Source organism: Myxocyprinus asiaticus, chromosome 18 (assembly GCF_019703515.2).
Source record: "Myxocyprinus asiaticus isolate MX2 ecotype Aquarium Trade chromosome 18, UBuf_Myxa_2, whole genome shotgun sequence".
Lineage (NCBI taxonomy): Eukaryota > Metazoa > Chordata > Actinopteri > Cypriniformes > Catostomidae > Myxocyprinus > Myxocyprinus asiaticus.
Window position 1 is genome coordinate 15547060 of NC_059361.1, and position 11233 is coordinate 15558292.

At 36.7% G+C, this 11233-nt stretch overlaps 1 protein-coding gene across 1 annotated transcript; it reads left to right on the forward strand.

The window, feature by feature from the left end:
• Positions 1-1410: 1410 nt before the first annotated feature.
• LOC127455803 (neuronal acetylcholine receptor subunit alpha-3-like) lies at positions 1411-10759 on the forward strand. Its single transcript, XM_051723940.1, has 6 exons — positions 1411-1555; positions 2188-2327; positions 4146-4190; positions 6303-6412; positions 6543-7674; positions 8679-10759. The coding sequence occupies exons 1-6, from the start codon at positions 1495-1497 to the stop codon at positions 8805-8807; spliced, it is 1617 nt and encodes a 538-aa protein (XP_051579900.1). The 5' UTR covers positions 1411-1494; the 3' UTR covers positions 8808-10759.
• Positions 10760-11233: the final 474 nt, after the last annotated feature.

Genomic DNA, 11233 nt, shown 5'->3' on the forward strand with positions numbered 1-11233 from the left:
ACAATGATCACTCTGATTCACAGTGCAAAATATCTTGTGTTTTAGTTTACCCATTTCCACAGTGCCTATAGTCAAAGTTGTTACATTCCAAAATTATAACTTTTTTTCTTGTTTTTATTTTTTTATTTCTTAAAGCACGTTATAAAATTATACATTTGGCAAGCTTTGCATAACTGATTAAACTGTGTGAATTACAGGATGCCTTTAGATCATGTGAATGCATCAATGCAGCACTGTATGTTCAGTTCCTTAAGGTAAACAGAAGGTTTTTCAGACAAATATAGCCATTAATTTGGACCTTATTTGGACAGTTATTTAGTCTGAGGTATAAACTCTCCAATCTCAACCACTATTAAATGTGGTCTTCATGGTAAAAGTAAAGAATCATCATGTGCTTTCATGTACAGTTTTTCATTGTCGCATTGTTGGGTGTAATCCAATTACTAAGTAATTAGTTTTTAGTCAAAAAGTAGTGTAATGCACTACATTTTAAAATCTTTAAAATGACAGATTACAGCCACTGACTTTCAGATAATTACTTTTTAGTACATTATAGCGTTATGATAATTTGTTATATATTATGTATGGAGAATACATGAATTGTGGCCCCATAATGAGTTATTGTGAAGGTGAAATGTGTGGTGATGAGTGTATGACTAAGTAACTAAGGAAGAAATATAGACATTATTTTGAATTTGTTGAGCGGAAAAATGTTTAGAAAGTAACTTAAATGTAAAGTAATTAGTAATGTGAATACTTTTTAAGTAATTAGTAAAGTAATCTGATTACATTTTTAGAGAAATAATTAGTAATTTGTAGTGGATTACTATTTTCTAAGTAATTTACTTACTGGTCATATCAGGGTATTTTTCAGCATTCTTTTTTTTTTTTTTTTTTTTAGCGTATTTTAAGTTAAAAGTAGTTCAAATTTAAAAAACGCATCTCGAGACCCTTTCTTTCTGTTACATCGCCATTTTTTAACGCAAGATGTCCTATCTGTCCCTTAATCGTTCGCTGTTCGCTGTCTGTGGTTCTGAATTTTAAGATGTGACTCTTTATTGTGCGTGGGGCAAACTGTACAGGGGAAAAAAAAACATTTAGCCTATTTTGTCATTATGCGAATTAAACCAACTGCTTAACCACTAATATTAGGTTTTTTTTCTTTTACCTTACCGAAGTAGGTTTGCTCTTTTTGCGCCTTATGTCTTCCGTTTAAGGAAATGCGTAGGCTATTGATTACCTGTGAACGAATGTCATTGTTACCGGTGCATACAATCAAGATCATTTCCATCCTTCACATTGATTGGCGCTGGCGCTCTCTCTCTCTCTCTCTCTCTCTCTCTCTCTCTCTCTCTCTCTCTCTCTCTCTCTCTCTGTCCGCGCACGGCATGATTCCTATCTGTGCTTTGTCGCTCACCGGTGCGCTCTTGCTTGTCCTCCGTCCACGTTTGGACGCTTTTGGATTAATTCAAGATAAATTCTTTGGATTTTACGATGAGAGTCAGAACTCTTCTCGTTTTCTACACCTGCCACTTTCTGTTTTTTCTCCTGTCGGGTGAGTAGAAGAACACTGATAGTTTTACACTGATCTGAAGCTTCGGCTACTTGTTGCAATTTATTTAAATGTTTTATGTATGTCGTTTATAATATTATAACTACTTAATATTAAGCTTTTCTAAGGGGCAACGAGCAAGACAGATCATTTATAAATTAAACGAATAATTGACCACATATTCAGACAGTGTTAGCCTATTAGAGTGTGTTCCGTAGTTTTGTGGCATGGATTGCTCTTGAATGAAGGGGAATTGAAGGATATTGATTTGATGCTCTGTAGTGATGGTCTTTTCAGAAAAAAATAAAAAAAAATAAATAAATAAATAAACCTGCAATATTTGTATGTTTTACATTTAATGTACAACACAATCTTTTCAACGCAATAAAGAGTAGCTTTAACCGCATAAAAGAGATAGTCTTTACTGCTCTGGTGCTTATATTCAACCCTGTTTAATTCTCTTCCTCTCTCAGCATGTAGTAACTGAAAATCCTAGTGTATCAGTAATATACATTAATTATCCAGTTTAATAACCTCTGGTGGCAAATGTTTGCATTTATGCTTCTAATTAGTGTGTAAAAACCACAGTCCACAGTCATGCATTGTCTGTAAATTTGTTATTCCTTCTGATTTAGGGGTTACTTGTTCTGAGGCAGAGCACAGGTTGTTTTCTGTGATCTTCTCCAGTTATAACCAGTACATCAGACCTGTGGAGAATGTGTCTGACCCAATCATAGTTCAGTTTGAAGTGTCCATGTCACAACTGGTCAAAGTGGTGAGTGCCTGTCAAGAATGGAACGCAGAGTTTTACATTAGATTTTATGATAGCATATGGTATTTCAGTGTTACTGTGTACAGTTGTGACAGATCCTTTTATTCTTTTTTCTTTTATGTGTGTAAGAGAGAGAGAGGGAACCGTCTGTGTCTCATTAGCTATATTTTGAGGACAAAATTATCCCCAGAAGTAAGATTAGTTTGACAAAGCCTCCATTTGGGGACATCGTTATTGGAAAAATTTGTAGTAAATAAGGTAAATAATGTTTGTTTTTATTCTAAAAATGCAAAGGTTTTCTTTTAGGGGTAGTGTTTGGGTTAGTCTGCAGTAATTATAATTAGCTTTATATAAAAACAATATAAGTCTAGGGTACAGTATGTACTTATTTAGATAGCTAAGTAAGTGTGTGAAAGTTTGTGTTTATCCTTGCCCAGGTACTCTCTAAACACTCTTTTCTGCATGCACATCACACAGTTCACTATTTTCCATGTTTCCATCAGTCATCTATTAGCTGCATGATATGTCTGGGTCATCTTCAAAGAGGATGTGTATTTCACTCCAGCATGCTTAAGCTTCATTGGTTGTAGCTTTAAAGGCTCAACACAGTCAGGCTGTTCCTGTCTTTCTCTGAGCTCTGATCTAAGACATAAATGGATCTGTCATTGTGAATGACTGTGTATGCGTATGATTTGCCAATATGCTCATTTTCATTTTTCTTCTGATCTCCCTCCATCTATCTCCCCTGTATTTCTCAATGACTTTTAATATGAGTTCTTTCATTCTTTCTTACCTTGTATCATTTAATTCAACTGATTGCATGGTTTAGATGGAAGAGAATGGAGTGAGCAAGAAAAAGAAAAGCTGATACTGTAGAATTAGTCATCTGACCATGTCTGTTTGTGACACTTTAAAGAGGAAGCGCAGACTTGGTCTAAAACAAACAAATCACCCAACAAACATAAAACCAACAATTACAAGGAACAATTTGAGAAAGATATTGCAGAGGAATTTTAAATATGAAGTAAACCATGTTTGTGCATACAATCCTTCCCTTTCTCTGCAGACATCTTTAGTGGGCTTATTTAAATTTTGATACTTTGGATTAAAAATGTTATCTCATTGTTACTGATGACCCTTATCCTTTGCAATGGATAAGGGTCCAAGGGTCTATCTCCCTCTCATGCATCTAGAAACATGCTTTCAACAGCAAACTTTAATATTAATTTATGCGTATATTTATTAAGATACCTTGAAATGCTAAACAAGATCCTTAGATAAAATGTTTCACATGATACTAACGAAAGCTTTCGATATTTGACTATCAGTTGTAACATCTGTACTGCTAAAACATGGAGCCAAATGTCCTGTATAGAATGTGATCAGAGCCTTTATAACAAACATGTTTTATACAAGCAGTGCATGAGCATTACTTTCTGACCGTGGTTGGCAAACTAGGGACTGTAATGAAATCCTCAACTACAGATATAGCACTTCAAATGATAATCTAAAACGGCCAAGTTGACACAGCTAGCTGTTTTGCTAGCATATTTGCGAACACCCTTTAGGTCCCTGTGTGCTTCATGGAGTGCCTTTAGGCAATAGGACTCAGGTGGTCCTAAGTCTCTGTCGGAGCTCAGCCCATCTGTGAAATTTGGAGGTCGACGCTGGCCCGCCTCAGACTGATGCCTGGAGAATGATCGCTTATGACAGCATGTTTCTTCTTAAAGCTCTGAAATATTCATTTAGGGCAGGGTGGTATTCCTCCACAGTTGATCTAGCTGCCCCTCTTACAGACTCTCTCCGTCCCTTTTTCTCCAGGATGAAGTGAACCAGATTATGGAGACTAATCTTTGGCTGCGACATGTAAGCTCATACATTGTTCATGCATGTCCAAAAGTTAATGATTCAATTAGATACTTGCACCCAATGAATGTTTTTGAACCGTGAATAAATTTGATCAGAAACAAGGTTTAAAGACCTCTAGTGCTTAACATTTTTTTCTTTGGCATAACAGTTTAAAACAATTGGTGCAGCATGTGGATATCACAACAGTGGAATACAGATGTGTTCTTCCTGTAAAACCCCATTCGAGTTAAAACTGTTTTACCTGTTATAAACAAAGCCCTTTATGCAGCTTTATAATATATAAAGATATAGATAGTTAAGATGCTATGGATGGTATTGAAACAATATGAGAAGCTTAAAAGTTAGTTTAAAGGCTTTTTTTTTAGGGAGTTCACCCAAAAATGATAATTTAATAATAATTTTAACTCATGCTTTCTCAATCTCATATAACTTTCTTCTGTGGAACAAAGATATTTAGAAGGATGTATAATGTGTTTTTGTCCATACAATGTAAGTCAATGGGGTCCAAAACTTTCAAGCTCCAAAAAGGACATAAAGACAACATAAAAGTAATACTCTTGAGTTGTTTAATCCATGCCTCTGAAGCGATATAATAGCTCTGGATGAGAAACCAAGCAAAAGTCCTTACTAAGCAAAAAGCTTCACTTCCGCTCAGCTCTCCTATGCACATTCTTGTTCTCACAATAACTTCCAGTTGTATCGCGCAAACATCAGAATTATAATTTTTGGGTGAACTATCCCTTTAATGTTGCTTAACAACAAACTTTAACATGACACTAAGAGCAGCTGTAATCATTTGCATGTTAGCTGGTTTGGCCATGTAAGGACATCAGTGTAAGGGGCAACATTGAGATCAATAAAATACAATAAATTTACCCTGATTAATTATCTAAAAATGCTTCTATTTGAAACTTCAATGGTCCGCACCTTCACAGCCCCACAAAGAAGGGGTTAAATAAACAAAGATCAAATGCAGTGGCTGTAATATAGAAGGGGTACCCGGTATGGACAGCATGCCACTACTATTAAATGCTTCCGATATGGCTCTGTTACAGTGCACCAGTTGAAAGTAAAGTTCTAGGTAAACCTATGAGGGTTATGTGCTTGCTCAAAGGCACAATGATGATATCTTTGTGGAATCAGTCCACAATTTTTAGAACCATTATGTATTATCACTACACACACTTTGTCATATTTACATTGGAAATGCTTGAGAATTATATTGATATTACTATTGGAAACCAATCAAGATAATACATGAAATAAACGAAGTGTATCTCATAATTTGTTTTGAGGGTAAGGAAAAAATTATAAGGCAACAGCTTAATCAAGTTTAATCAAGCTAATCAAGTTTAATGGCTAATCAATTGACCTAGAAGTAAAAAATAAATATTTAATCAACTGATCTGGACACCAGACAACAGAAAAATATCAGGATCTATTGACAATGTCAGTTAGAAGTGACATTGCCTGCCTAAAATATATTGAGGAGGAAGAGCTGGATCTGTCTGTCCTGCTCATTGTCCTGTCCTTTCTGCAATAACAAAGCTTTGCTGTTGTTTTGTCAGTCTGTGGGCAGACTTAATGGCCAGATTCAACATGAGACAGCCTGGAGAATAACAAATGAGAGCATGGCTTAAAGCCATGACTTTGAAAGATACACATTAACTTGTAATTTGTTAAATGTTTGTGTTCGTGCTTGCTGTAATCTTTAAATAGCAAATGTAATTGAACATTAAACATGATTCAGCATACGGAGATCTTAAATGAAGGTTTATGAGGAGCTTGCTCATCAAATCTGCCAATCAATCTGCAGAATATAAACCGCCGCTTAGCAAAAGTCTTTCCGGCATCCCTCCACCTCTACATCTCCATCCACAATCTTCTAAGAGGTCCTGCCCTATATCTTCCTCCATTAAGCAGTCTCTTAGGGGGGTAAATTAGAGCTTGAGTTAAGCCTCATCCTTGAGCCCCTCCTTTGTGGACAGCAAGCCAAATACGTTTACCCTTTTTACCAAAAGATTATATGGGCAGGCGAATTCGTGAAACCCAAATTAATCTTCTTGTTGTGCGAATTCATATCCTCTTAACTTTGTCCATTTTTCATAGATATGGAATGATTATAAACTCAGGTGGGATCCCAAAAATTTTGGAGGGGTTGAATTTATCCGTGTGCCCTCTAACAAGATCTGGAAGCCAGACATTGTGTTGTACAACAAGTAAGTCTGCAGGTCTGCTCTATTAAGCTAAAGACACTTCTTTTACTATCATGGGCATTTAAGTGTTGGCAGGTTATTTTCCTGAGCTCAAACAAATCATGCATGATCTATTTCTATTTCTGAACCACAGTGCAGTTGGAGACTTCCAGGTGGATGATAAAACTAAAGCTCTTCTACGCTACAATGGAGATGTAACCTGGATTCCACCAGCCATCTTCAAGAGCTCTTGCAAGATCGATGTTACTTATTTCCCTTTTGACTACCAGAACTGCACCATGAAGTTTGGCTCGTGGACTTACGACAAGGCCAAAATCGACCTAGTGCTGATTGGTTCCACTATAAACCTTAAGGATTTCTGGGAAAGTGGAGAGTGGACAATAATTGATGCTCCTGGGTATAAGCATGATATCAAATACAACTGTTGTGAGGAGATCTACACTGATATTACTTATTCTCTCTACATTCGCCGCTTGCCTCTTTTCTACACCATAAATATGATAATTCCCTGTCTTCTCATCTCCTTCCTGACTGTTCTAGTATTCTATCTCCCTTCTGATTGTGGTGAGAAGGTGACGTTGTGTATTTCAGTTCTTCTCTCCCTTACGGTTTTCCTCCTTGTCATCACAGAGACAATCCCATCAACCTCTCTCGTCATCCCTCTGATTGGAGAATATCTTCTTTTCACCATGATATTCGTCACTCTCTCCATCGTTATTACAGTCTTTGTACTCAATGTACATTACCGCACCCCTAAAACACACACCATGCCATGTTGGGTGCGGCATGTCTTCCTTAGTATGCTCCCTCGGGTTATGTTCATGACCCGGCCTGTGAAAGATCCAGAGAGACCGGGCTGTGTGGGAGCCCCTCCACGACCTTGCACTCTTCAGGCTCCAGGGTCCATTCCCCAACACCTCCCTAAGCAACAGAGTCTCGCAGGAATCCTGCCACCACGCCCTCATCTCCTCCTGTGCACAGAGCTCAACAACCTGAGCGAGGCGTCCAAGACAGGGTCTAGTTTCATGTGTAGAGAAGGGCGATGTACATTCTGCTGGAAGCAACATGGCAACAAACTGTCCAAGGAAGGGGGAGCTAGTGGCATCATGGGAAGTGGAGAAGAAGGAGAGAGTACCTGCTCCAGCTCAGAATCCATGGAAGCAGGGTTTTTGTGTATGTCAACACTCTCACCTGAAGTGAGAGAGGCCATCGAGAATGTAAAGTACATTGCTGAAAACATGAGATTACAAAATGAGGCCAAGGAGGTATGACAGTTAAATTCCTTCAGAATTAGTTAATCGTAATTTTCATTTGAATGATTTGCTCAACCAAAACACATCTGTGAGACGCTGACTGAACTGCCGCTATTTTTAAAAAGCAAGTATTAGCACTTGTTCTACAAATCAATATCAAATACTTGTAAATAGTAAAAATTATCTTAACAACAAAACTGCAACAAAATAAATATGGAATATAATATAGCAATTTTAAGATGTATTGCAGGTATTGATGGAATATAAAGATTTGTAGATTTTTAAAAAGCTCAAATTTGACCAAAATGAATCAAGAGCTTGTGAATTAGAATCGAATCGGAAAATCAGTATCAATAGCCAGCCTTACTATTCATCAGGGTAAATTTTGGCAAATTATTTTTTAAATTGCTTTTTTGTTTATCTAGTATTTCCTTTCATTTTCTTAAGCTACAATCTTAAAGGAACAGTTTACCAAAAAATGAAAATGAAAATTCTGTCATCATTTACTCATCAATCCTTATGTTGTTACAAGCCCATATGACTCTTTTTCCCATGGAACACAAAAGCAGATGTTGGGTACCAACACCAATCACTAGTCACCAATTACTATCTTTTTTTCTGTACAATAAAAGTAAATGGTGACAAGGGCTAATATTCTATGTTCCACCGAAGAAATTAAGTCATACAGGGTTGGAACAACATGAGGATGAGTAAATCATTACAGAATCTTAATTTTTAGGTAGAGTATCCCTTAAAAAAAAAAAAAAAAAAAAAAAAAAAAAAAATATATATATATATATATATATATATATATATATATATATATATATATATATATATATATATATATATATATATATATATATATATCAGTATATATATTTGGGAAGAATTTAATTCACGGCTTCTCATGTTTTAGTCTTTGAAATGCTGAACTAAGTGGATCGAGGTGTTTTTTCTTTTTCATACACTCTCACTCTCTGAATGTTTTGCTTTTCTAACCCTTGTCTTCAAAGGTCCAGGATGACTGGAAGTATGTTGCCATGGTGATTGATAGGATCTTCCTGTGGGTGTTTGTCCTTGTGTGCATTCTGGGTACAGCTGGACTCTTCTTGCAGCCACTGCTGTTGGGCGATGACATGTGATACCCTCACAGACATTGAGACATTTTAACAGAATCTGAATGTAACTTCAAACTGAATTTGAGAACCCTTACTAAGCATTATGGTATTTAAGTATTCATATCAGGTTTTGTTCAGAAAAAGGTTTTTATCAGATCTGAATTAAAATAAATCAGTTTACAGGATTGGTGACTCTGGGACCTCTGAGGGTTAAAATGGAGCAGCCAAAATGATGGCCTACATCACTGATTTTCAAGAAGATTTCGAAGGACCCTAATGGGGAAAAAAGTCCTTTTAAATTAATGTTCTAGGTTCAGTACAAGTTAAGCTCTGTAGTGGCTTTTTGTTGCATTAAGTTTATTACAATATATACTGTATATATACACTAAATGGCCAAAGGTTTGTGGACACCATATGTGCTTGATGAACATTTGATTTCAAAATCTTAGGCATACATTTCCCCCTTTGCTGTAATATCAGCTTCCACTCTTTTGGGAAGGCTTTCCACTATACTGTATGTAGTAACATGGCTGCAGGGATTTGCTCTCATTCAGACACAAGGCTATCAGTGAGGTCAGGAACTGATGTTGGTCGATGGGGCCTGACTTACAGTTGCTGTTCCAGTTCACCCCAAAAGTGATCAGTGGGGTTCAGGTCTGGGCTTTGTGCAGGCCAGTCAATTTCTTCCACGCCAGACACAGTAAACCATTTCTTTATGGACCTCACTTTGTTCACAGGGGCATTGTCATGCTGGAACAGAAAAGGGCTATCCCCAAACTGTTGCCACAAATTTGGAAGCACACAAAGCCCAAGCCATTACATAAAGAAACATTAAGATTTTTAGAGTAACCAAATGTGTTAATTAGAAGGGGGTGTCCACAAACTTTTGGCCATACAGTGTGTGTGTGTGTGTGTGTGTGTGTGTGTGTGTGTGTGTGTGATATATATATATATATATATATATATCGTTATCATTGTATTTGTATTAAATAACTAAATAAATCATGTGTAGGCCTACAGTATGGCACTTACAATAGAAGTTAAAGGAATGTTCCGGGTTTAATACAAGTTAAGCTCAATCGACAGCAATTGTAGCATAATATTGATTATGAAGGAAAAAAAGAAAAAATCTGGGTTACAGTGAGGCACTTACAATAGAAGTGCATGAGGACAATTTGTTTGAGTTAAAAGACTCAAAAAATACATGAGTATTAATAGAAGAATTAATGTAAGTGCTTTTATAAAAGTATAAGCTACACATTTCTGGTTTTAAACCCTCCAAATATTGGCCACATTCACTTTCATTGTCCCCATTCACTTCCATTGTAAGTGCCACACTGTAACCTCGATATTTGCTTTTTTTAAAGAAAAGGCGGGACGAGTCGAAATTATATATATTTTTTGGTAATCAACATTATGTTAAAAATGCTGTCAATTGAGCTTAACTTGTTTGAACCCAGAACATTCCTTTAAATTTGTCAGTAAGGGGTCAGTAAGGGTCTTATCTGTGTAAAGTTATATACAATTTCAACTCTGTCTTGGCAACATAACGTCGGTAAAGTCTGTAATGACGGCAATTTTTGCATAACGTCCACAGCAGGATATCATGATGGGAGATGATGTAACTTCCTTGTTTATATGGCGCTGAAGCTGATCAAACAGTATGCAAGTCCATTGTCTTTAATCAGAAGAACATAAACGTGTGTCCTTCATATATCTGCAGACGTTACTTCCATTGTAAGCAGTGCGTGGTCCTGGTCCTCCCCATACGCATACTTGCGGCGTAGGGCCCCCATGCTATCAAAGATGTTTAAAGTAGCACAGGTAAATACATAATAAGTAGATATGCCCTGCATTCCAAACGGCCTAAATAATGCCTTCAGAGGGCACTTCTAAGGGATTACAATAATTAACACCATTCTGTAAGATCATTCCAAACTGAATTTCTAATAAAAATTGCTCTAAAATTGAGTTTCAAATTAGCGTTATTTTTGAGCCCCACTCTTTTCAGCACTCCATAGCTCTCACGGTGGATGGTAAAGTCTTCGAAGGTTATAGGTCCTAGGGATGATCACTTCTGAATGGAACGCACCCATGGCTATAGCTGTGTCCCAAACGACACACAATACACTATGCACTTACAAAATGTACAATGCACTATGCCATGTAGTGTATGAATTTTCACAGTGTAGTATCATCCCAAATGGAACACTTAATGTTTTTTTTTACTACATGGAAGTGTTCGCCGTTTAACAGCTGACGGAAGAGATGTTTCAAACCCAAGCGTTGCCACTAGCTTATCCACCCTCAGATCAACACTTATATCTCAATAATATACATATTCACATAGCGTGGTATGATGGTAAAGCATTTAACTCACTTTTGTAAGGTGCTGTCTTCACAGAAGTTTCGCTAGTTGTCATATTCTCCAATATTTACAATTGTTTTGC